General features: G+C 37.8%; 2 protein-coding genes and 1 long non-coding RNA gene across 3 annotated transcripts in view; 2 read left to right on the top strand and 1 right to left on the bottom strand.

Annotated features, from left to right (window-relative positions):
• LOC136826620 (uncharacterized) overlaps positions 1 to 27,340 on the bottom strand; it is a 356,833-nt gene that overhangs the window by 130,562 nt on the left and 198,931 nt on the right. The window lies entirely within an intron of this gene.
• Positions 1 to 27,340, top strand: part of LOC136826539 (uncharacterized) — a 100,829-nt gene that overhangs the window by 47,885 nt on the left and 25,604 nt on the right. Inside the window, 8 exon segments of the mRNA XM_067083722.1 lie at positions 1 to 184; positions 399 to 564; positions 567 to 668; positions 873 to 1,556; positions 1,851 to 2,042; positions 2,422 to 2,599; positions 19,827 to 19,995; positions 25,552 to 25,906. The exon segment at positions 1 to 184 is cut by the window's left edge and continues 200 nt beyond it. Coding sequence (XP_066939823.1) covers positions 1 to 184; positions 399 to 564; positions 567 to 668; positions 873 to 1,556; positions 1,851 to 2,042; positions 2,422 to 2,599; positions 19,827 to 19,995; positions 25,552 to 25,906 — 2,030 coding nt within the window.
• Positions 18,415 to 19,725, top strand: LOC136826618 (uncharacterized). Its single transcript, XM_067083910.1, has 2 exons — positions 18,415 to 18,697; positions 19,095 to 19,725. The coding sequence occupies exons 1-2, from the start codon at positions 18,512 to 18,514 to the stop codon at positions 19,596 to 19,598; spliced, it is 690 nt and encodes a 229-aa protein (XP_066940011.1). The 5' UTR covers positions 18,415 to 18,511; the 3' UTR covers positions 19,599 to 19,725.

Genomic DNA, 27,340 nt, shown 5'->3' on the forward strand with positions numbered 1-27,340 from the left:
TGTCGTCACACACAGAAATCAAGAAAATGCTTCGCTGCTTCTCGAAGAGAAGAGTGAAGAAAAGGAAAGTGGAAAGGTAGCGAAGAAAGAGAAGAAGAAGGAGAAGGAAAAGGAGGAGGAAGAGGAGCCTGTGCCTGATGGTGGATGGGGATGGGTGGTCGTTTTTGGTGCTTCTCTGATCGTGGTAAGTTGATGCTTGATAAAACACTCTAAGTTACATGAAGGATAAAAGCATTTAAGTTACATGAAGGATAAAAGATGCTTTAACAAATTGTTACGGGAAATAACAATGGTAATCCTGCAAACTGATAAAAATCTGTATCTAATGTAGATTCAATATGAAGTCCACGTCCCTAAAAGTAAATTTGTTTGTTGAAGGGCTCTCTCTACCCTCCCAGGTCCTGGTTGACACCATGGGTCAGTGCTTTGGCATCCTGTTTTCCACCTTTCTTCTTGACCTCAACACGAGTGCTGTGGTCACTGCTTGGATCTTCAACCTTTACCAGTTCACATATAACATGACCGGACCCATCCTAGGGCCTCTTATAAACCAATTTGGATGGAGGCCCTGACGGTGGTTTTCTCTTTCATTTTTGCCTTCGGAACAGTAACCTCTGCATTTGTAGGATCGCCATATACACTCTTCTTTACTTACTCTCTTTTGGTAGGTAAGTATTATGAAGCGTTTATGAAACGATTACATATGCCGTTTCTTTCCAATTGCTTACTGTGCATTTTAGGTTGCACTTTCTTCACACCTTATAATTTGTTGGTTTTGAATACATAAAGAAGCAATTATTTCCTATCCTTTTCTTTTCGAAAGCAAAAATTTCATATTTCTTGAGTATTTGATTTTTTTTTTTTTTTGCCAGGCGTCAGCACTGGGATGTTATCTAACATAAGCTACCTGATAGTACCACACTATTTCAAAAAACGTCGAGGTTTAGCAAATGGCATCATCATGGCATGGGACTGCGGTGGTCAGTTCATCGGTGCTCCACTCATCAAAATTCTTCAAGACGAATATTCCTTCACAGGTGCCACGCTCATTCTTGGTGGGTTCATCCTTCACTGCTGCATAGGGGCAGCCGTCTTTCATCCTGTCAAATGGCACGTGAGAGCCAAACGTCCAAAGCCAAATCAGAAGAAAGACGAAGAGCAAGGAACCCGGACGCAAGACCAACAGGTCTTTCAAAAAATGGCTAACGGTGAGCAAAGCGAGAAGACACAGAATTCAGACAGGCGAAGGAATGTTGTAATACAACTGTTCTCGTCTGTCATTTCTGATCTTGCCATCTTAAAATCAGCCAAAGCAGTCGTTCTGGCTCTGACCACAACAGTGACTTTCAATGGGTACCTTAACTTTCTGGCGTTCGTGCCTTTTGCTATGCAGGAGTCCGGGTTTCATTTGGGAGACGCGGCGACATGTGTGTCCCTCTCCGCCATCTGCAACATCGTCACTCGCCTTGCCATAGCAGCTTTTTCGGATACCAAGTTCTTTAATTTCAGAATCACGATGATGATCGGCAGTCTCGTAATCTCCGGTTCCATGTTGTGTAAGTTTTCTTAACTTTTCTTGCTCCATCTGACTTGTCTACCATGTCCCTGAGTGTACTATATAGTGCAATTAGCTCAACTGGTATTTGTTGTAACGTCTGTTGTCTTAAAATTATAAAATCTTTAGCCTCCACACGAAATTCTTTTGATATACGTATTTGATGTCAGTGACATGAAAGAATGATGTTAATATTTATCGCTACAAGATAATCAAATAAATATATAAGAAAATTAAATCTCGTTGTGCAAGACGTCTAAAACTTACACGATATACTTCTGCGATTTCCAAACAGGTTTTACACTAGCCGACTCTTTAATGTTGGTAAAAGTGTCGATGGCCGTCTGGGGTTGTGGCGTTGGATCCTACAACGGAATCTTCAACCTCGTCATGATTCATTACATGGGATTAGAAGCCTTTATACCGATGTTCGGGGCGTCTCTCTTAATTACAGGGTTCGGGTACCTGGCTGTAGGCCCTCTCGCTGGTACGTAACTTAGTGTTGATATCCTTGTCTCTTTCTATGCTGATTTTTCATCTATATTCTGTCTAATTACCATAATTTTATTACGAAATTATTTCGCCAATAATTCCTATTAATATTTGTAATAAAAACCACAGTAGACGTAAACTAAGTTCTCTAACCTTTATACAAATAAAAGAGGCAATTTTCCAATTAGAGCACTGTTAACTGAATATTTAAAGTCAATATTTGCGACTCATTCATAACTATTCCCTCATTACAGTTGAGAGAGAGAGAGAGAGAGAGAGAGAGAGAGAGAGAGAGAGAGAGAGAGAGAGAGAGAGAGAGAGAGAGAGAGAGAGAGAATTCGAAAGGTGGCATGATATAAATTTTGTCCTTCTAGGTTACGTCCGCGACGTCACTGGAAATTACTCCTCCTGCATTTGGGTTCTCACTGGAGTTTCTTTTTCCAGCTTTCTCTTGTGGCTTCTCATGCCATTAGCTCAGGCTTTCGATCTCAAGCAGGATAAGAATAAGAAGAGAAGGCAAGAGGAAAACACTAATGTGCCTTTGAACCTTTGACATTTATGTGTTTGTGATAAAAACTGCCTTTATAAATAAGTATTTATTCCCACCACTAACATCGGCTAGGGGAACCATCCAAACTTTAAAATCTGCAGGACTAGCTCAGGGACAATCTAGTTACCAAGGTGTGATAGGGCAGCCTTACCAAAGCTCATATTTTCTTGATATTTACTGAAAGCAGACGTTTCTTATAGATATTCACCCTTTACCACTTTTCTTGTTTTCCCCTAAGCTCAATTCTCTGTTTTCGTTTTCCTGGCTGTGTTTTTACCCCTCTATGTGTACCATCCTCTGTGATTATTCCTGTTTGTGCTGAGTCAGTTTCTTTGCAACTGACTCCCACATAAGTCTTCCACTCTTTATTTTTGGCTGTATACTTCATTTAAATGCAGCGCTTCATTACTGAACTAGCATGTTTAACTGTGACTTCCATGTTCTTTAGTCCATGGGTCAGTTATCTTGCACCGCCCCCCCACCGCCCTTGTTTCCCTTCCTATGGTACAGAGGACTTGCCCTACGCTAAGCAGCAAGACATGTGAACATTTTTACTTTAACACAATTCTAATCTTCAAGTGCTCTTTACATGCTATCGGGGTTATGTTGTTTCACCGACATTTTGTTTTTTTAGTACACTGGTCTAAGAGAAAGCAAGACCAAAAACCTGGCTGATAATAGTTTTGACTAACATCATGCCACCCTAATTGTCATTCAGTAATCACTCCTGACAATAAAGAATCCACCTTAAAATATCAACATACAACCAAAAACTCATTTATTACTTTTATTACCACCATTTCTATCAAGGGCTACATATATCCATGGAAGGCATCTATTAATGTCTCAGCGACCCAAGATTTTTGGTAACGGGAACAACAAGGAATGCCGCAGTACCAAAACTAAGGGGGCCTATTTTGCAATACTTGTCGTAAAGGTGACGCCAGTCTCCTCATAACCAGTTAACTTACGAGAGGGAATTCAAATATCTAGGAATATAAATAAGCCTTTTCCAAGTTACCTTGATGGCAAGTCATGCCCGCGGCAAATTGTTCCCATCATCATGCATACTTCTTCCTTCAGTGGAACTTCACTCATAAAATATACAAGCGCATTTTACATGCTTTTATCAGGAAATTACTCACGAGCTCAGCTCCCTTTGTTGAATAAATGTCATTAAGTAGAGTCTGTAGGGTAGCTCGATTTTGGTCATACAGATATCCATAGCCATCTCTGCATTTGCAGCCATTCTCGACTTTGATGTTACTTCAGAACTGTATACATTTAAAGCTACTATCAAGCTCTTGACATCTAGTTTTTCTATGGACCGGTAATTACTGCTCTAGGGGTACCTTAGCTATACTATACAATTCTGTTCAGGCCCACGAATAAGTAAAATACACTATGTGTACTGAAAACAACTAAATCTTCTGGACCACCTTTAGTGCTTACTAACACAATGTCCTTGTTTTACTTGGAGTTCATTACCTCCCTCATCCACAGTCCTTTCCATGAGACTAAATAACAAAGAAGGTTGATGATGAAAAGACGCCAAATTTGTGTTGTCATGCTGCATTGGATTTTGTACTGTTTATCCTTTCTTTCCTTAATTTTGCCCAACTGATAAGAGCAAAATAAAAACTTAGTTATATTTTAGTTATTTTAATAAACAATCAGAAGTGTTTTAAAGATCCTGAGAGCCTTAACGGCCAAGTTTCATGTTATCTATGGCAATAAAATGCTAAAACAAACGTGTCGAGAATTATTTCACGTGTATCAAAACAATATCATTGGAGTCACGGCAGAAAGTTACTTGTGCTTATAGCACACTTAAACTGGAGTGTTACCCTTTTGCGGAAAGATTCATTATAGAAAAATTCATATTATACTTTAAGATGACCTGAGAACAGGAACAATAAACCTCTATTTAATTCTAAGAAATCAATTTTCACCTTCTCTTAAAATGGTAATTCTAACATCAATAAGAAAGCATTCTATACAGGATTTATCGAAATATGATTAAGAATGTAACTTAAATAAATAACATATCAGTGATAATGTATTAAAAGCAAACGGACTGCATTTTGTGTTAACAAAACTTTTCTCTTAACAGATGGCTTCTTGATGACATACATTTTTATGGATTTTAATATAAATGCTGTAAATCCAATCAAATGAGGAATCAAACATACACTACATTTTGTTTTCTGAAAATTTTAAAGTTCATATAGATAACTTTCGAGTGCCTTCTCAGGTCACACTAATATTATTGTTATGGAAAGCATGTTAAAAGGTACAAATCAAGAGACCCTTAAAAATTAAGAGCACCGAAAATGCGTTTGCAAAAATTATAATAAACATAAGTTTTTCGTAACCTGTTTTCTTTCCGGAGAAAACGGAACAAATGCAAAGAAGTGTTTGAAGCACGACTTAAAAAAAAAAAAAAAAAAAAAAAAACCATCAAAGGTTCATCTTCGGCAACTGAGGAGGTAAGGCTAGAATGGTAGTAATGGTATTCACCACAAGCCCATAAAATTAATTGGCATTCATTGTCGCATAGATTTAACTGACGACAGGTCTATTATCTTTCTATCCGTTCCTCTTGTGGAGATCAGGTATTTCAAAACACTGTAATTTTAATAAATTTGAAGCTAAAGAATTCAAACTTCACATTCATTATCTATGGATATCGGGGATTAAACATTTTTTGAGTTTAACCCATGGGTCGAAGTAACTGTCATACAAGCAGGACAAAGGTCAGATATGAATTTAACCTGTCATTCTTTTGAACGCTACAAAACAGACTTCATATTCGGCATAGCCTACACACTCCACTAATGAAGGCGATGTGCAGAGTGAAGTCAAGGTCATATTTAAGAATCTGCTTAAAGGTCAAAAGTGAAATAAACATTTGCCACTACTGAGGGCATAATTTTCATAAACGTTATTTTATATATCTGTAAAGGAGAAATGTAAAATCAATCACAATATATTTCTCCATACGTGTTGTCAGTTCTCTTACTATCATGACGGAAACAAATTTCACCCATCGGCAATGTGTACAATGGGTGGTAGAAGCAACTTTTCGAATATCAAACTATTATAGTATTAAGTTTAAAGACCCTTTACTAATACTGTTCCATGAAACTTTCATGTATTTAGAGTGAACAGTTCTGGAAATTACCGAGCTAATTAAAGTTGAATTAGAGCAACAACTGTTTAAAGTTTAAGAGCTATTTGTAAAAGTGAAATTTTAAAACATATTTCATCCATAATATTAATATAGGCCTGTTATATATGCGTCGTAACTTTCCATGGGGTGCGAAAACTTATTCTAAAAATTAAGCTTAATTTCAATCTTAAAATTCGCACAAATTAATTCATATCTACTAATAATACCAATTCAAATAAAATTATTATACCAACATACAACAGCGCAGTCAGGATGTGTATTTAAGTGGTAGCTTAAACAAAAGGAGGGGAAGGCAGGTTTGGTCCAAGGTGGATAAACTATCATAGTACCCCATATACTACTTATCGTTTTCTCTAAAGATCAGCTTAAATATCATTTTCTTTGAAAATGATACGCGATCGATCTGTTCTATAAATAGGGATCTGTTTAAAGTACCACCTGTATGATAATATCTATCTATTTTGGGAGTCTAAACCATAAGTACTTTTAACGTATATTTAATCAACACTTATGAAAGCGCAAGTCAGTGACCATATTATCAACAAAGCCTCTTGGCCTGATTCCTGTAGATTCTTCATCTCTTACCACCTCACTTCTCCCTCAGTCTGCTACTGATGTTCATCGTGAATGTTCAGGATCAGTGATCAATATTTTTCTTTTTACAAGAAAAGAAGTGCTTCTCAGATATATGGTGCACATTTGCAGATATCGACATTTGAATAAGAAAGTTTTTTTTGAAATGTAGCCTACGTCGGACATCGGGTGAGTCCTTTTAATTTAAGAGCTAAAGAGAACAAATGCTTCAAATGAACCTATTTTCAAGAGCATGATGGTGACGGATGGGAAAACTGAACTTAATTTTCATTCGAAGGAAACGTCCTTTAAGTCAGACACCCACCCGAAGTCAGGGGACAACATCACCGACTGAACGTCATTCACCAATACTGTACTCGTTTACCTTCAATGGAAAGTAAAAACAGAATTCATTGCTGAAATAATGCAAGTTCGGACATTGGTGATGCACGTTTTCAAACCGAAGTGTCCTAAGCTAAACACTACGCTATTCTTTCAAGATCTGTGCAAATGACGTAAGGGCAAAATACCAAGCCGTCTCTGTGAATCGTGAAGTCTTGTACAACTATTTACCAAAGTCGATACTTTCCAACTCCACCCGCCTCCAACTTCCACCGGTTAAGTGAGTTTGTAGAGACGTTTTGTTGCTCAAACATGAAATAAATTTCAAAACTTACGCTAAAGAAGTCCTGTTTTTGGAATGTTCACGGCAGGTAGACGGACTTCTTTAAAAGCGTGTATGTATATATATATATATATATATATATATATATATATATATATATATATATATATATATATATATATATATATATATATATATATATATATAATATAATATATATACAGATTTTCATGTACATTTACATCGCTACTTTTGACATTTCTTACAGTTTGCTTTGGAATGCAAAGGAGAAAATGCGTTTGTGTCATCCTACTCTCTTCTTTCAGTTCTATGGTTTAATTTACACTTCTTAACAACCTTTGCATTTTCCTGCGTAGATAACAATCTGAACTTACGCAGTTTATCAACTCTACGATTAATAATGAGAAACAATATTTTACTACGTAGGAGATATAAATATCAATGTTCTCCTGGAGCTGTGTGTAGCCTATTAAGTGGAAATTTTTCTGTGGGCTCACGAACAACTTTTTACCGTTAAAGAGATAATGTTTCTGTCATGTTTTACTTATAGTACAGTCTTCCCATAACTTTCCTTTAGGTACAGAAATTCTCTCTCTCTCTCTCTCTCTCTCTCTCTCTCTCTCTCTCTCTCTCTCTCTCTCTCTAATCTATCGAAACATTATCGCATAAAAATTATTTCCTTTCTCACCAAAATTACCATTATGCTCCTTGCTATACGAATCAACCTATGCAATGGAAAGGACAATATTAATGTGTTGTAATGCTTAGCTCATAGATACAGTAGTTTAGATCCAACATTAACACTACTTTTTTTTCTAGTGACGAGCGTAGGCTACTATCTTGCTTCATGTCAAGTAACTGAACCCAACAAAAATGTTTTCTGGTACCCTTCCCGGCGCAGAAGCACCTTTCAGTTATAATTGCGCTAAGGTGTTAGTTATTCCCAAGATATAGCGAAATCGATACTAGATGATATTTATGGCTTAATACGTGAATACACCATACAAGTGCTGCACAAGTTTGGGTGCGATGACTGGTTATTTTCGCCTTCAAACTCTTCTTAGCTTTTCTTTTTGCCGTGGTGATGTTATCTTGGACAAGGCAGTTGTTGGTGTGTTACCATGCCAGTTTTCTAAAGGGCATCATTTGAAGGCACCAGGGAGGTAATTAGGAAAGAAAATAATGCTAATGGCTTTCGTCTGAATGTGACGGGCCTGCATTCATCACTCCACCATTGTATTATTGTTAATGACGGCTATAATATACCACAATTTCCCCTTATATTTACCCCCTAATATTGTAATATAACTTCTCCCGGTACATCCACTCCTCGCCATGCACAGATTAACCTCTACCAGAAACTGAGCTTTTCACTTTCATTTGTGTATTCCCCTGGGACCCTCAACTTGGACCATACAATTCTTAGAAGCACACATTCATCCCTCTCATCCATCCCCAAAGTGGTTGATACATCATGTCCTTGCCTATCAGGTAATTTTCACACTAAGAAGAACGGTAAATATTATCACGTATACATACGTGACTTTTATATTCACAAATATTAAGCCACAAATATCGTTTAATATCCAATAACTTACAACTATGGGGTAGTCGCTATTTATCGCGTGTGTGTGTGGTTAAGTATACCTTAGTTTTACCAGACCACTGAGCTGATTAATATATATATATATATATATATATATATATATATATATATATATATATATATATATATATATATATATATATATATATATATATATATGCATGTGTGTGTGTGTGTGTGTGTGTGTATTCACGGGAATAACAATGAGATGTAAAATAAACAAAGTATCTGGCCACGAGGAAAGTGACACAGCAGAGTGCATGAGGTGTGAAACCATTAGGGCAAACCCAAGAAAATTTCCCATTCCAGTTTCGGGTTTTTCAACATATAGCTTACCATCGAAAGTAAAAATACCATCAGCAGCAGTTATTTCTATTAATTTTTACAAGTCAAATTCATTAAGTAATTCTAATAATTTTTTCATCAAATTTATTAATCAATTCTGATAATTATTTCAAGTCAGGTTTTTGAAGTCCAAATGCTGATATGTTTTCACACAAGTTATTAAGAATAATGTCAGTCCCTTCTTTTAATGGGATATTTGTGAAAAGGAAATTTACATCAAGATTAGGCAATGCGGGGGTTTATGGAAAGATTTGGTTGTCTGTTGTATGATTACTTTAATTCTCGTCACCATAATATAACTTTTACATGTGAATCTGAACAGAATAAATAAACTATCAGACATGCAAAAATAAAGGATCATTTGAAACTGCTGTTTATATGAAAAGTACATGTACTGGTTGGGATCAAATTTTTTTTTTTTTTACCTAAGGTATATAAATATAAATGGATACGTACCATGATTAATATAGCGTATAATGTATATTTTCAGATTTTTACATTTTTCTTCAAAACATTGTTTTCCTTCAAAATTATTTTACTGAGAAATCTCATCATGTTTTTTTGTCGTTTACAAAATTCTGAAACATTTTTCAAAGGCCGGTGTCATAGTAGTTATACGGTCCGAAAAAAGTGACAAGACATGATTAAACACAGTTTTCCTTAAAATGAGGTTTCAGTTTGTTTTTGTTAATTCATTATTCTTCTTGGGTGACCTTTATTCAAGTGTTGTTTACTTGTGTGATCAAAGATGTGTAGGAGCCAGTTCTCGCTGGCTCAGACGCAAGTCTCGTAAAACCAGGAAGGTCCTGTGTAAAACTAAAATCTGTTTGTTAGGACGATATTTCCACTTTCTAGACCACCATTTTCAGCTCTAAGGGCGCACAGTTTACAGAACATATCCTTTCGCTGACCGGATTTTAAGGTACTGTCACGAGTCGGTAGAGTTCTCGGCTAGCACTCTGCTAGGCCCGAGTTCGAGTCTCCGGCCGGGCAATGAAGAATTTGAGGAATTTATTTCTGGTGATGGAAATTCATTTCTCGGTATAATGTGGTTCGGATTCCACAATAAGCTGTAGGTCCCGTTGCTAGGTAACCAATTGGTTCTTAGCCACGTGAATTAAGTCTAATCCTTCGGGCCAGCCCTAGGAGAGCTGTTAATCAGCTCAGTGGTCTGGTTAAACTAAGGTATACTTAACTTTTTAACTTTCTGTTCGAATAGTGGGTCCTGGTTCGAACAGACTTGGCCTTCTGATTTCAGTCTTTTTACATAAAGAAGATGAAACAAAGCTGAATAACTGGTCCAGCATACATTTATCAACTGTATGAGTTATTTTTCCAAAAGTACTCGGCAGCTTAACAGTCATACTTACTTTGTGATTGCTCATTTTAGTTCTAAATACAATTTCCGTATGTATTTTCTAAGTAATTTTTCATCAACTTATTTAATATGACGTTCCATTTGTATTTTAGTTTCTTATTTTTGTGTTGCCCATTCTGTTAAGCATTAGTAAAAAATTAATTTTATTGTATTTTCAACGATTTTATACCTTTGGCACTGATTTCAGCCTCAGGTTAAGGCTATTTACCAAACTTGCTCAGTGAAATATTCAAGTTCAAGTTAAGATTTCCGAGCAGCCAACTTAGTACTGAGACTATATATATTATATATATATATATATATATATATATATATATATATATATATATATATATATTGTTATTGATATTAAGCCACCACAGCCTCTTTTCCAAGAATCCATAGAGATGAACTTCCCTTGAATAGGACAGCGAGACCAGGGGGAAGGGATAACCCCACAGACCGAGCTACAACTTGGTAGTTCAAGGGAGTGTTCTTTGGGAAAGGTCAGCTCAGGGTCTCAGTAGTTAGGACTATAAGGGCATCCAAATGATAGCTAGCCTTTCTCTCCCCTTGATACAGAGGTGACCTGTTAACCCAGATCTGTTTTGAACTTTTGCTGGTCTCGATTGTTATCCAGACAGGTGTTCTCCCCCAGGACAACTACAAAAGCAGCCAGCCTCCAACGCTTTGAGAAGGATGCAGTCAAGAGCCAACTTGACAGGAGGATAGACGAGTGTCCACGATCTCCCTAGCCTAGGAGACACTACCACTCCTCGCCTTTCTGTCTAAGCTGGTACCATAGGGGTTGATGCAACTGTTCAGTCAATGAAGAAGGCCAGTCACCACCTCCCATCATTGCAAAAGCTTGTGCAACTGGGAAGAAGTATATGGTATGTGTCTGAGGATTAACATCTGAGTGCCAGAAGACTTTTCCAAAGACTAAACTTCTTATTTCCATTTCACTTCTCTCTCCCCCGCAAGGTAATTCTCCTGGAAATCCCGCTACTATTCATTTGTGTGTTCCTTGTGGAATAGGCCAGATGATTTTTTGCTCCTTGTAGGAATCAAGTTTAGGGACAGAATACCCTTTGCTTTCAAAGACAAAGTTAAAGCCTCCCTCCATAGTGCTAGAATAGTGTTGATGAGAGAATCCTTTATATACTAAGCTTATCTGGAATAAATCTATTTCCAGATATGTGTTGTCTTGGCCCCCCTCATTGTTCTGCAACTACTGCCTGTGGGATCTTACCCTAAAGAGGCATTAATTCCGTTGCTGCCTTGCATGCTATCGGCTCCTGTTGTCCATTTCAAGCTTGTCCTGTAATGTGTTTAGTTACCAATTGTCCTACTGGTTTGCACACCAGTCAACATTTATTCCATTGTGTAACTGATCCCTGTAAATTTCTTAATAACCCCCAGACATCCTATGTTGGGTTGTCTGGACTGCTGCTGATTGTTACCATTGAAACTGCTGGGCTAGATTACATCCCAGCCCTCATTTATCTCCTTGCTTACTAAGTAAATAAAGTAATTTAAAGTAACCCATTAACAACTAGGTTTCAATGGCGACCTTCTTTTGTTTTAAATGTAATGTACTGGGTAAGTAACTTGTGTGTGTTACATTTCATTACATATTTGGTTGTGGGTAATTGCCCTAAAGCCAAAGTTCAATCTAAACATTTATTTCGATTATGATCCCTATCCAAATACGTAACTATATATATATACATACATATATATATATATAATATATATATATATATATATATATATATATATATATATATATATATATATATATATATATATATATATATATATATATATAATGTGTGTGTGTGTGAGGAGAGAGAACGAAATTCTAGTGTATTTATTTTTATAACAAAAAATATGGAGTGTAGCTATATATATCTTCAATATGCTTAAACTTTTGGAGTATGTATTTCAAGTACAGCATTTGTGGTGAATACGACTTCTCTGGTAATGGGTACGGTTAACAGCATGATGTCCCAGTGAATTCTGGGAGGACCTTCCTCAATATACCCGACTCGCTTGAAAGGGTTATCAACGTAACAAAGAAACTTCTTTTCGGCCAGCGTAAATCCCATCAATTTCATTTTGTAAGGTATGAGTCATTTCTTTTTCTCTCATTCAGCCTTTGTCGAGTTAACTTAGGCTGTCATAATCCACTTGAGAGACCACTGTAATAACAGGCTTATTAGTATTCTAGACGTCAGACACTTTAGCCTCTACCGCTGTTTTGCAACTTACATTCAAACACACATAAGAATGAGCACGAATAAAACATGAACGCGCGCGCGCACACACACACACACACACACTATATATATATATATATATATATATATATATATATATATATATATATATATATATATATATATATATATAACACTCGGCCTTATGCCCTAAGTTATGGCTCATTCACATCTTGACTAATTAACTGTGAATGAACCCCTGAATGTCAAACACTTTCCCCAAAATTGGCCGCTTCATGGTTAGTTATACTTTATTGAAAAAAGAGATATATATACAGTGTATATATAAATATATATATATATATATATATATATATATATATATATATATATATATATATATATATATATAAACAAATATTAGTAAGCAGCAAAAAATAATATGACATATATTTGTCCAATATAACTCCAAGTACAATGAATATCATGAACAAACTGACAGTTCAGATATATTCTCTGTTTTATTTAGGAGGTCGTTCGTACTACTGAATTAAGGACCGATATCCTTCACGAAAACGAGTCCTTAAAGAACATTCAAGCAACGCATGCTGTTCAGTCTGCACATTTATGTTGTCGCATAAACAAATTGACCTTAATCTCTTGAAAGATAAACGTTGATAATCAGGAATGAACTTTTTGGTTACATACACAGTGTAATTTCATGTTTGGATCGAAATCCCTTGAAATCTCTTGAAAAATCCTCCAAGTCTACGTTTTCATAACATGCACTTTTGGTTTACTTTCTGTACGTAGCTTACCAGTAATATGATCTTCCTAATTCTGATAATCTTAAAAGTTCTTTAGCAGCTACGGATGAACTGTTAGTTGCAACTAAAGTAACACGCAATGGGGGTTAATCAGAGCCACGAACATCTTGTTTCACCGCACGGTCCTTGATCTTACCAACATATTTTTGTTTTACAGCACAAAACATCTATTTCAGATATCCACTTATTGTTTTGTTTATGATTCAAACTACCTCCTAATTGTTTCATATTATAACTTAATTTGCAACAAGCTCATTATAATGGCAAATGTTCAGAAGTGTCTTTCCGCGGCTATTAACCATGTGGTTCTTCACACCTTCATACTTATAATAAAATTTTCGGTGTCACTGCATATAGAAGTCACTCCAACTCTCGCATTAAAGTCACCCATCACAACGACACTTTCTTGCCTTACTACACGGGTAACTAATTCACCATACTGGGAGTTGTCGGGGGGGAATATAGACCCCTCCAAGTCTCACGTTTGGCAACCAAGACATTTCAACCCAAATTTGGTCTTCATTATCTGTGTCCAATAGAAATATTAAATCAACTACATTATTCTTAACAAGCATCACAAGCCCACCTCTGTGCATTCCACTCTTGGGTACATTATTGTACACAACGAACCTCGGTCCATCAAGGTTAAAATACTGTTTAGTTTCCTTCAACCAAACGATATCATAACCAAGAAAGAATGTCAAAATATTAGAGGCGTGAAGTTTATCCCAAAGTCCAGAGTTATTCCCTGAAACTAACCCTAAATCATAATACCCTTGTCTAGCACCTGGAAAAAACTCCTAATGTGAAGACTTATAAACAGCATGTCAAACCCCTACACACATAGCGCCATTCATCTTTCTTGCATGCACTGTTGCGATACCTGTAAATTAAGGCCTATCCTTTCCAATACCTCATTTACACTGATCGATCCAGCCTTTCTATGTGTTATTTTCCTACTTCGCCCGAACACCTCCGACTTATACAATCTTTTAACAAATTATAGCTCTCTGTTCTTTCCAAACGCCCCAAACCATCTCAAAGGAATCTGATTCTTTCATATATATATATATATATATATATATATATATATATATATATATATATATATACTATATGTATATGTATATGTATATATATATATATATATATATATATATATATATATATATATATATATATATTATGGCTCCTGCTGTCCAGTGGTTGCGATGCTCGTTCCACAGCGACTGAATCTGGGTTTAATTCCATGAATGAGGCAGATGGATCTAGGAACGTTTCTTGAAAAATCGTTGGGCCTCTGTTAACTTAGGCAGTCAATAACTTCCCGGTATTCAGCAAACTGTGCCGAGTAAGGGTGGAAAAGGAAATGGAGTCAACCATATAATAAATTACTAGTTTTGGGAACTGACTGAGAGAAGGTCTCCAGGTTTAAGATAAGGTTATAGTCTTTTCATAGGCGTATTCTGTCAAGCCATCGACATCTTTAATAGGGAGTAGATTCTATGGACCAGCCTGACTTTTCCTAACGCCTAAGGAAACCCGACTGTCATTTCAATAGCTGTGTTTATAGCAGTGCATTCCAACCTGATAAACTTAATTGATGAGGAGCTTAAAGCTGTTTCATGGTACTTTTACTTGTTTTATAGTACAATTAAAAACAAATGGCTGATATACAGGATATGACTAAGCAACCTTATAAAAAACGTTCATTATGTCAAGAGTGTTATCTTGACACACTGACTGTTTCAAAATAACTATTTGGAATCTGCCACCTGGGATGGTATCAAAATGTGATGATATGTCTGGGACAAAATTGAAGTTTTTTGCAGAAAAAAAAACTTAGCTGGAAAGCCGTTTAGCGAGCTTCTCTCGCTGGGAGTTTATCCGATTCTTTGTCTGCTTGTCTGTTGACAATTCGAATATCTATGTGCATTGCATTTTTACCCTAGCAGGTACCGTCTGTTAAGAAACTAAACCAAATTCTGCCAGCACGAGACGATTAAATCTCGTCTCACATTGGATAATCCTACGATCGGTCACCTCTGCCTTTTTCGTTACAGTGGCTGGAAATCTATGAACAAACAAAATGGGATCCGCCAGGAAGGGATGATAGAAGAGAGTAGCTAAAGCAAACTGCGGAAATTTAATGATAAAAAACTAATGATGTGTACCAACGAAATCAGTTATAACATAAAAAAAACAACTGGGACGACATTCAAGGAACAAATAAAGACATTAAAAAGAGCGATGGCCAGAAGGGTTATTCCTTGGAACTCCTACGAGAAACAGGCACCCAGAACCCTCAGCCCGGTGTAATTGATGCCACCCTTGATGAGGAGAAACATCCCAGCTCCCCGCATGGAGAAGGAACAGTTGGCAAAATGCTAGACAAATTTAGAGGTTGGTTACACCTTCACAGCTTTGTAATAACGCTTGTAATGTCATATACACCAAGGAGTCATCTTTCAACACTTCGCAGGAACCCCCCATGTTCAAAGGCCTAAAATGAAACACCCACACGAGTGATCGGCATAGTTCACCGCGAGCCAGATTAAAATTTATCACTATATCACAGGGCGTTTCAATTTCTGTGAAAAAAAAAACACGCCTACGCGAAAATGCAGTGCAATTGTATCTTGTACAACATTTGACACGTAGAAATACAAATTGTTAACACATACCGATGACGGGAGTAACAAAGAGATAACAGCCACAAACAAGGAATAATTGGAGACAATATCATCAACAATGAACAATAACAATGGAGGCAACAATTTACTCTAACGAGAGAGAGAGAGAGAGAGAGAGAGAGAGAGAGAGAGAGAGAGAGAGAGAGACGCTAACTCGACCTGGAGATCTAGGGCTGGGTTTCAGAATAAATCTACCCTTTTGCCGGTAAGTTGAAATAAAAGCTAAACAGCTAAAATTTTCTTACATAAACTCTCTGAAGAAGTCTAATTTGTACAGATAAACCAGTTGTGTGAGTAAAATAGGTGCTAAAACAAAACGAAATAGAGAACAGAAGTAAGGAGAGCCGAAACTGGACAAATGGCAACAAGATAACTATTAAGACGACTATTGCGTGAAGGCTCTTGCTGTGAAACAGACCTGATTCAGTTGATTTATAAAATGCACAAAGGTCTTTATATAACGTGAACCACGACCTAACTTAAGTATAAGCACAATAATTCTGTCACACATTCAAGTGAAAGTCCCCGATATTTTCCCATAAAAAATCCATGTAAAATTACTACGGAGAATTAAAATTGAAGCCATAAAAGTGAGGACAATGAAAGATAACAATGAGATACAGAACAAAACACGATGAGAAAGGATAAAAAGAAGAAAGTGATAAATCTTGAGAAAACGCACAAAAATGTAGCAAAGTTTTGAAAAGCACTGTCAAAATCTAAATCTAAAACCAAATATGAGACAAGAAGAAAGACCCCCTAAGAATGAGCCTTGAATTAATACTGTACGTTCTTGCTCATAAATAAAGTTTTTGACCTTGCTTTGTGCGGACTGCGGAGTTTCTGTCACTGTTATTTTCACTGTCCTGATGAGAACGAGGCCGGTTAATGAGGAAAGAAATAACGAGCAGGTACCGAAGCGTCGCTTAAACTTCCTTTCAGAAATTAGGAAAACAGGCGGTGTAGCCTCTGTGACAAGTGGAGAATTTTGTTTAACAAAATCAGTTTTTATGGAAGCCTATTTTAAATGTCACCAATTGAAGAAACTACCTCAGGATATTTTCCTTACCAGTATCAACTACAATTTGCGCATACTTTCAAAATTACCAATTTATGAAAGTACCTCATGTTATTTTTCTTACCAGTATCAACTACAATTTGAGCATATTTTCAAAATTATGAATATATATATATATATATATATATATATATATATATATGTATTATATACATATATATATATTATATATATATATATATTTATATATATATATATATATATATATATATATATATATATATATATATATATATATATATATATATATAATCAGAAATACAAACGTCCTTTAATATCCAATTCACTCTACCTCCGGAAGTAATATATTTTCATATATGTTACCGAAGGGGAATTTTTAGTTGATAATAAGTCCACCGTCCCGGGGATCGAACCAGCGACGGACGAGGAATCAGGACTACAGTGACACACTAACCAGTCGGCCAAAAATTCCCTTCGGTAAATATATGAAAATATATTACTTCCGAGGTAGATTTGTTATTAAAGGACGTTTGTAGCTTTGATTGTATATGAATCACGGTGATGTGATAAATAGTCATATATATATATATATATATATATATATATATATATATATATATATATATATATATATATATATATATATATATATAGTAAAATGGGGTAAGAAAAATATAGGGGTTGATAGCAAGAAAGAATCACCCCTTTTTATATCTTTCTCCTAATTAATCATCATATTTAGGTGATTTGTTGTTAGAATGCCTTTTGTAATTACTATCATGTGTATATTACATAACATTTCTTTTATGCATATTTTCAGGATAATTTTTCCAAAAGTTTAAGGAAAAAATTTAGCAAAACTTTAAAGTAGCTCATAAGAAGTTTGATTTTTTTCCCCCCATTCGCAGCCCCTGTGTATTGCTCTATGACCCCTGACCCCCTCCGGGGGAGTGATTTTTTTTTTTGCACCATACTAATGGCTAAGTCTGGGGTAAGAAAAAATCAAAATCACTGATTTTTTCTTGCCCCAGACTTGATTTTTTGTTCCCAAGTGTGAGCAGCTTTTACCCCAAAACTGATTTTTTATTTCCCCGATCATATTTTTTGTCATATAGTGTCTCTTCAAAGCATAATAAATCCTTTTGTATTTGAATGAAATAAGTATTTGTCCTTTCCAAGGACTGACTGACATGTTTAAACATCCATACACTGTAGATACTTAGCACAGACTCGCTTTTCAATAAAAACCTGTTCAGACTTGTTAGATAATACACTTGTTCTGGGTGGTATCGTTACTGACATGATTAAACACGCGTACCCTGTGGATAGCTTATACTACCAGTGTTCACGCTAATCAAGATCAGTTGGGAGTGAGCAGCAAGAGTCGACGGATAGAACTTCCACCAAGAGAAAATGGTCAGAAATTACAAGAAGGTGGAAAAACCATATACTCAAGCTACAATTGAAATAGCTGTAAAGGAAGTACAGGATGGCGCCTCCATACGGGCAACAAGCGCAAAGCATCGTCTATCATTTTCTCTCCTAAGGAAACACGTTAAAAAGAGTGAAAATGAGGAATTTATCAAAGAAGACATGAGGGTAAGTTTATATAATTTTAATCGCCCATTACTCTAGTTATGTTGCCGATTAATAGAAATCACCTCTACATACATTTCGTCCCATCTAACAAGGATATTTTGATTGAAAAACATTTCTTGAATTCAATTTCAAACCATTGGATTTGAAAGCGGTTCTGTATCGGGACAGGTGATTGTTTATCATCTCAGAAATCATTAAAGGATACTTTTTTGAAAATCATTTGTATATGAAATATTAAAACCTATCCACCGGCAAATACAATAGAGCAAGAAGCACGTTTCATATATACAAGATTGAAATTATTTTATATTTATTGAAATTACATTCGTATACAGAATTCTAGTATTAAAAGAATTATTCAGTAATAATAATAATATTTATTTTCTTTTCTTTACAGGGAAAAAAGACTGAGCGTCCAACTGACCTGGAAGAAAAAATTGCAGATACTGTCAGGAGGATGGAAAAAATGGGACTTGGACCAACTCTACTAGAATTTCGACACATCGTTAAGGATTATTTGCTAGCCAATGGAATAGAAACTCTCTTCAAAGACAGCTTACCAGGTTATGAATGGGCTAAGTCATTTATGCATAGACACAACATGACTCTGAAGACTGGTGGTATGATGCAGCTTGCAAGGAAGAGTGTGACAAGTGATCCGTTCGTTATCTATGGAGCAGATGTAGACAAGCGTCTTTTTGATCCATCAACCATAGCTCAAGAAGGATCACCAGGCTGCAGTCACTGGCTGGATGTTCAAGGCCCCACTGATAAAGATGAACTTCTTGAAGACATTAAGAAGGATATTCAGCAGCGAGGAACACTTTATGCTAAAAATTTGAGTTGGACGGATCTCGTCAATGAAAATTCAAGCAAGGGCTCCAACAGGAATGAAGTTTAATATCCTGTTGGTAGCAAAGGAAAAGGAAACTTCACTGGAAGAGATTTTGAATTCCAGAGGACGTAGTGGAACACATCCTCTCACAAGAAGAAAAATCAACATGCATAGCCAAATTATCACTCAAGGAGAATGCAGTAAGGAGCTTACAAGTCATTAGGTTCCGAAAGGAAGAATGAATATGAAGTTAAGCAAGAGAAAGAAAAAGGATCCTGAACCACTTTCCGACAGCACAACAACAGATGAAGAAATAAACTTGGAAAGTGATTCTGCTGATGACGTAAGTTTCAGTTTGGATAAAGATGAAAGCGACATGGAATGTGAACATGAAGTGGTACCAGCTCCAACAGAAACAGACATTCCTGTAATATCAGAAGATTCTGTTGGAAAGTACTATGCAGTATACTACACTGAACCACGAATGATTTATTTTGGGAAAAATATTAAAAACCTTTGCAAACGATGAAGGCGGCACAGTAACGAGAGCTCAAGTTGATTTCCTACAAAAGAAGAATATCTCCAGCAATCCCAAGGAATGGACCTGGATTGAACGGAACAAGGACAAAAAGGACATTGATATTGTTGATACAACGTACATTTTCTACGGGCCAGAAGAACTTATGGTGAAGAAAGGTTTCTTTAGATTCCCAGATGAAATGGGATATGCTCGTCTAAAGAAGATAGAAAAGGATTTGTTAATTGAATTATAGCATGAGCATGCATGATTTACAATTCATACCAGAGAAATGATTTTCGTTTTGTTTATGGAAATTGTAATGAAAATTTTTGTTCACAATTAAATACCAAAATATACACTTTTTTGTTATCTTTTGATATGATTTAACTTTTGTTCATGTTAAACTTCCCATTTTGTATGGAAAAACGCATTTTAGTTTCTTACACATGTTTCTTTAGCCAAAAATAAACATGATTTGTTCTTGCCTCGATGTGATTTTTTTTACCCCATTTCAGGATAAAAATAAATCATCAAAAAATAGTGTTAAAAAAACATTAAAGGTCCTAGGCTCAATTCCTTTTCATGATTTACTTAACACTGAATATTGATAAATATGAAAAGGTTTAACTGGAAATAAAAAATCAAATAGAGGAAAAATGAAAGTTTTGTTTTGATTGTTTTTGCCCCACTTGACTATATATATATATATATATATATATATATATATATATATATATATATATATATATATATATATATATATATATATATATATATATGAAAGTACCTCATGATATTTTTTTTACCAATATCAACTGCATTTTGCGCCTTATCTGCTTCTTAGCAATGTCTGTAGCAATTAACAATCATTTACAAAAGCTATAAAATACGATACAGTATGAGTCATACATTCTGCCTAAACCTTCGGCAGATGTGAATAGAAATAATCTCCAGCAGGGAAACACACAAACCTTAAATACTGATATTTCAGTTTAAAGGCAGAGTAAAATAAATATGTTAGGCGGAGTACTAAGTTGACATCGTGACTCGCTGACACGCTCCACATAATGGCAGAAGCTCAAACACCATTTTGGTGTTGTACTATGGTCCAATCTAAATTTTACTACAATTAAGAACACACACTTTAATGCACGAGTAAAGAAGTCTGTCGTACAAAATTAAACTATTCAAGTTGCCCGATAAACTTGGATACATTACTGAGATTGCCTGCTGTTCCTAAGCACAGTGATGTGCTAAAAATGAGGACAACAGCCTTCATTTGGTACTATTATCCGACATGACTGGTTAAATGGTTTCAAAACCGCACCCCTTCCCCCCCCCAAAAAAAAAATAACATAAAAACTAACATGAATCCTTGATCTTGAAACTAAATGATGACTGGCTGAATTCCACTTCTTTGAAAGAAAAACGTTCTGCGTCTAGACAGCCATCGTTAGTTCAGTTTTCACAAGGAAAACATGGCTAAAGAGCTAAACCATGGACAATATGATAATTTATTGGATGTTTAATAACCAGAATAAAGAGAACAGCAGTCGCAAATGCAACAAGACGCTTAACAGCTCATTTCTTTTATTACGACGCAGAAAAACATGCGAGAATGTATGTAGTAAACATAGCAAATACAAATTCAGCGTAATATTATACATCATCAAGAAAGCCGAGAGGTTATCCAGATACACACATGATTAGATCGTTGTTCTTGGTAATGTACTACCTACGTCTTTCTAGTTAAAACACCACTTAATGCCACGAAAATAATGACACATGCAGCAACATTTATAGGAACAGGCAGTGATTAAAGACTGAAAAATTCGGCCGAGTAATTGCAATTTAACCACTGTTTAACCCTGTCCAACATAGCCCTCCAACACTTCAGCACTTTCCTAAGAAAAATTACATTTAGTTCGAGGTTTTGATTTTATTTGGTGCACTGGTGACATTTATGGTTGTATATATAATAATAATAATAATAATAATAATAATAATAATAATAATAATAATAATAATAAATGAGAACATATTTGCTTTCACTCCTGTCCATTTTAACAAAATACCTCGGTAACGCATGGACAAATTTTGTTGAAAATTTGGTGGAATCCTTCACTGGGTAACTTCCTCGAAACCATAAACATGGATGGAAATCGATATAAAAATTAACAAGGTTTCCATAAGGAAAAATCATCAAATGACCGCTGATGCCTACCAAAAGTTAATGATCTGGAGGAAGCCATTAAATAATAATTTTCATAGTCTAATTAGAATCCATTCGCTAGTATTAAGGTAATCTTGCTCAAAGACACAGGAAAATGGAGTAAAAAAAATATGGACTCCTTAGCGGAGGTATCAACAAAGAAACTAATAACATTAAAAACTTTGAAGAAAAAGTGAATACTTACCTCCATTTTGGTGAAGTCGATGAAACTAAGAACTATGACGTATGAAACTGCATTTCAAAGCTAATTCTAAACAGTCGATTCAGTTCATGACCAAATAGCAAAATATCACTCACCTGTAACATAAGAAATCATGCTTACATTCATTGAACTGCAGTAATTAGAAAAAATACATTACATATACATAATACACACACACAAACACACCCACACACACATATATATATGCACATGTACTCGAGTATACGAGTATATACATACACACACATATATATATATATATATATATATATATATATATATATATATATATATATATATATATATATACATATATAGTATGTATATATTGTAAAGATTAGCGCCAAAATACGCTATGAAAGCGCCCGCCTTTCTGCTTTGCTTGGCCGATAGATAGGCCTCTGTCTATTTTGAACATGTGAAAGGTAGTGAATTCTGTTTCGGGTTAGTTTCAACCAGTAGAAGTCGGGGTTTATAAGAGACGCTCAAAAGCTATAATTCTCGCCTAGGGCAGTAACTGGCTTGCGCCGTTTTCTTTGGTACAGAAGCGTGACCCGGTCAGGACATCGCCCCCTACACCCATCCAGAAGCAATAAAAATGGTCAGGGCGAGAGAAGCTCGCTCTCACACATAGTCGGTAGTTTAAGAAAGGAGGTCACGAGTGCAGACCTCGCCCACCCCCCCTATTTCCCTCGTCGCCACGTGGAATTTAACTGCCCTCTGCTCTGTACCCCACGTGGCCAGCAAATAGTGCAAGTGGGGATTTGCAAATCCCAAAGCGAGCAGAAACTCAACTGCAGCCTTTCATCATCACAAGGGCGCCCATTCCCACCTGACCTACGACTTGAAGCAGTCCCTTGGTGAGGGAGGCCCTGTATCAACGCACACACGTGAACCCTGGCAGAAGACGACGCTGGAAGCCGACGTCAACCTTACGCCCATAAGATTTGGTAAAGTACCCAGAACGAGTTGCTTAGTCACGTTGTGTTCGCCCTTGTGCATTTATTAAACTTCTGGGCCTATAACTTGGTATTCCCTGATGCTTCTTGTTTCAATCCCGGCCCATGTGTTCACTGCCTCCTTGCTCTGAGTCACAAGTAAAGCCTCGGGGAAGTCCTTGGTGCCCTCAACGCACACCCGAGTAATTCATTCCCCAAATTCCAGTATTAGATTGTAACCTAGGTCCTCATATCGTTTCAGAAGGACGATCGTAGCAGAATTCTCCTTGGTCCGTGTTCCTGGCATTCCCAAGCTTTCCCCCCCACCCTTCGGGAGGACTTCTGCAGCGCAGCAATTTAACATGTTTCAGTTCATTTTCCCTTTGATCTTGTGTGTCATGAAAATATACCTATTTTTGTATCCACGTGTTTCACGCACTTCCCTTTGAGAAAGAGCCCTCCGCTCCTTGTATAACTCCTTTTATTTTTTGTTTTTATATGTCCTGGTTATCTTGCAAGGCCATTTTAGAGTAAAGTACTAATTGTGGAGTCTTAAGAACCACCTGCACCAGGAAACATATAAAAAATGGCGACCTGGCCAGTGATTCTCGTAACGATTGCATCTCCCCTCTCCTCCTCTGTTGTTTGTGTTGCAATTTGTGAAATCAGCAATTAGCTTAGCTAAGCTGGATACGAGACAGATTACGAACCTTTGAAAAGCCAGCGCAACAGGCCAAGGAAATTCTGCGTAAGTAAACTGTGTTTATTTAGCGTAGGACACTTTAGCAAACGTGACTAAACCTAGGAATTTTTTTATAGTAGGGCGCATGTCAGAGGAAAACGAGAGAGAGGATCGCCGAAATTTAGCTTTGGAAGCCTTTGCACGTGGCTTGCATGCCATTCAATTAGGCTATTTAGGTGCTAACCCATTAAAGGAATAGTGCGTGTATTCCACTGGTGAAAACCTGTGATTTCGAAACCGAATCCTTAAATAGGTGCGAGAAATCGACTGCAAACACGTGTTTGAAAGTCAGACTAGCATCGCGGACTCATTTTACTCTCTCTCTCTCGTTTAGAAATAGGGCAAAATCGTACATTATGCCAGGTTAACGCGCGGACTTAAAAGTCAACAACCGTTGTCTCGTTCCCTCAGTCCGGGGAAGTCCCGGGTTTGTTTACCAACAGTAACTTCGTTCATTCATTCGTCGCAGACAGCTAGCCCAGGGGCCTAAGATAAACAGAAAGGGAAGAGAAACGACCTTGACCGGCATTCGTAGCCCAGTTAGGAATGTGTAAAAATTTGTTTGTTTGATTTTCTTCGCTCTCCCTCAGCTCGCTCTACCAAATTGTTTTGCATTATTGGAGGTCTGACATTATATGTTCTGTATTGTTCTGTTTTTTTTTGTGTTTTTGTTTTGTGCTTTTACTACGGCTGTGTGTGTTGCCTATCTGTTATGAATTTGGGATTGCCACCCACCTAATCACCCTTGAGAATAACACGTCTCCCATAAGTAAGGAAAACTAGCGCTCTCGCTAAATCAGACCTCGTCTGTGCGGGAATTCTTGGGAGACCAATCATTTGCTCCTTACCGTCCCCAAATAAACCCGTTCGTCGGTAATTTGGTGAGACCAATTCATCTTCAATTCAGTCCCCAGATAAGCCTGCCTTGTCGGTAATTCGGGAGACCCATATATATTCCAATCTAGTCCCCAAATAAACCCGTTCGTCGGTAATTTGGTGGGACCAATTCATCTTCAATTCAGTCCCCAGATAAGCCCGCCTTGTCGGTAATTCGGGAGACCCATGTATATTCCAATCTAGTCCCCAAATAAACCCGTTCGTCAGTAATTTAGTGAGACCAATTCATCTTCAATTCAGTCCCCAGATAAGCCTGCCTTGTCGGTAATTCGGGAGACCTATACATTCCAGTCTTGTCCCCAAGTCAGCCTGTTTGTCGGTACCTTGGGAGACCAAATATTCGCTCATTATCGTCCCCAATAAGCCGTTTTGTTGGCAACTTGGGAGACCGGAGAATTCCCATTCCTAACTCACCGCTGTAGCCCGCTGTGCCAGGGCGGGAGATCATTCATACGTCCCTTTTGGGGAAGATTCCAAATTCCCACAGCGCTGGGAAATTAATTCCGTGTTACTTGCATCCTCTCCCACCTACAAAATGTCGACACGATCTCAGCAGAGTGAGGATTTCAAGTTCTTCATGTTCTCCAGGAAGGAACTCGGCCTTTCCGGGAGAGAGCTAAGAGACTCGGTACAGGAGAGGATGGACGCAATACAGGCAGAGAGACAGGCTCAGGAGAAACGAGAAGCAGCAGAGAGACAGGAACGAGGGGCAGAGAGACAGGCTCAGGAGAAACGCGAAGAAGCAGAGAGACAGGAACGAGGGGCAGAGAGACAGGTTCAGGAGAGACGAGAAGAAGCAGAAAGACAGGCTCAGGAGAGACGAGAAGAAGCAAAAATACAGGGTCAGGAGAGACGAGAAGAAGCAGAGAGACAGGAACGAGAAGCAGAGAGATAGGCTCAAGAGAAACAAGAAGAAGTGGAAAGGGAAGAAAGGGACAAGCAGAGTGCCCATGAACTCGCGATGCTGCAACGGTGTGGCCCTTCGCCTCCACCTGCCACCCAGGGGATGAGTGCCTTCAGCCAGGCTCTCGCCTGCATGCCAAAATGGACGGAGGCCAAGCGCGAGGTGTGGCTCGACAGCGCCGAGACAGCCTTAAAGGCCTGCCCCCCGAGTGCAACCAAACTCTCCCTGGTGTTGGGCAAGTTCCTTGGAGGGAAGGCCCTTACTGCCTACAAAGCCCTCCCACTGGAGGAGCAGGAAAATTGGGAGGTCATCCGCCAGACTATCGCAAAGGCATACGAAATAACCCCTGAACGCTGGAGGAGGCGCTGGCGAGGGCAAGTGAAGGAAGCCAATCAGACCTGGGCAGACTGGGCCTACCAGTCCGAGCGTGCCCGTGCCAAATGGTTCGAGTCCGTGGGGGTTACGACCCTCAACGAGGCAATCGAACAGATAAAAATAGAGCACTTCCTACTCTACACCCCTCCGGCCCTCGCCACGCACGTCACCGAGAAGGAGCCTACGACGTTGGTGGAATGCTGTTGCATCGTCGATTCCAGGGATACTCATCACCCCCAGGAGAGCTCCCTCCAGTGCAAAATTACTCCACTCACCTTCCTTTCGGGTGCCCCTCCGCCAAAGAATGGGCAATCACAGAAACCTGTTGTGTGCGGGTTCTGTAAAAAGAACAATGCCGAAGTAAACCACCAGAGCCTCTTTCTCCCGGACAACCCACTAATAAGTCGCCTGCGCCCTCTGCAGGGCCAGTGCGAAGAGATTTCAGCCACACCTTTTGCACGGCGTGCAAGGTTTATGGCCACTCTCCCTTATGGGCAAAATGCCCTAGAAATAATAAGTACGGTAATCCTGCCGTCGCCCTGGCAGTTACGAATCCCGAGTCCTTAGGCCCTCCTGCCGAGGGTCCCATATATTTGGCACCTCCTCGAGGTAGATACACAGCACGCCAGGTCAAGGCATTTGATGACTGGTGCGCAAATGTCCCTCATAAGGAAAGACAAAGTTCCCTATGGAGCTATAATAGACCAACGCAAGCTCGTCACAATTGAGGGCATCAACGATTTTAAAATGATCCTCCCTACAGTCCAACTGAGGGTCACCCGACCCCACAGAGCCAGGACCCTTCGTCTCGCCGTAGCGAAACACATTCCAGGAGGCTATGACGTCCTCCTGGGCCAGGACTTTACGTCCCCCTCCAAACCACGACAATTCCGGGGTCCAAATTCCCCAACTAATCCTCCAACTCCGAGTCCAGTGCCCGGCATGGCATCAGTACCAGTGCCGAGGCCTCAGCCAGATCTCCCTTCAGGAGAATCTC

This window comes from Macrobrachium rosenbergii, chromosome 41, assembly GCF_040412425.1.
Source record: "Macrobrachium rosenbergii isolate ZJJX-2024 chromosome 41, ASM4041242v1, whole genome shotgun sequence".
In the NCBI taxonomy this organism is placed as follows: Eukaryota; Metazoa; Arthropoda; class Malacostraca; order Decapoda; family Palaemonidae; genus Macrobrachium; species Macrobrachium rosenbergii.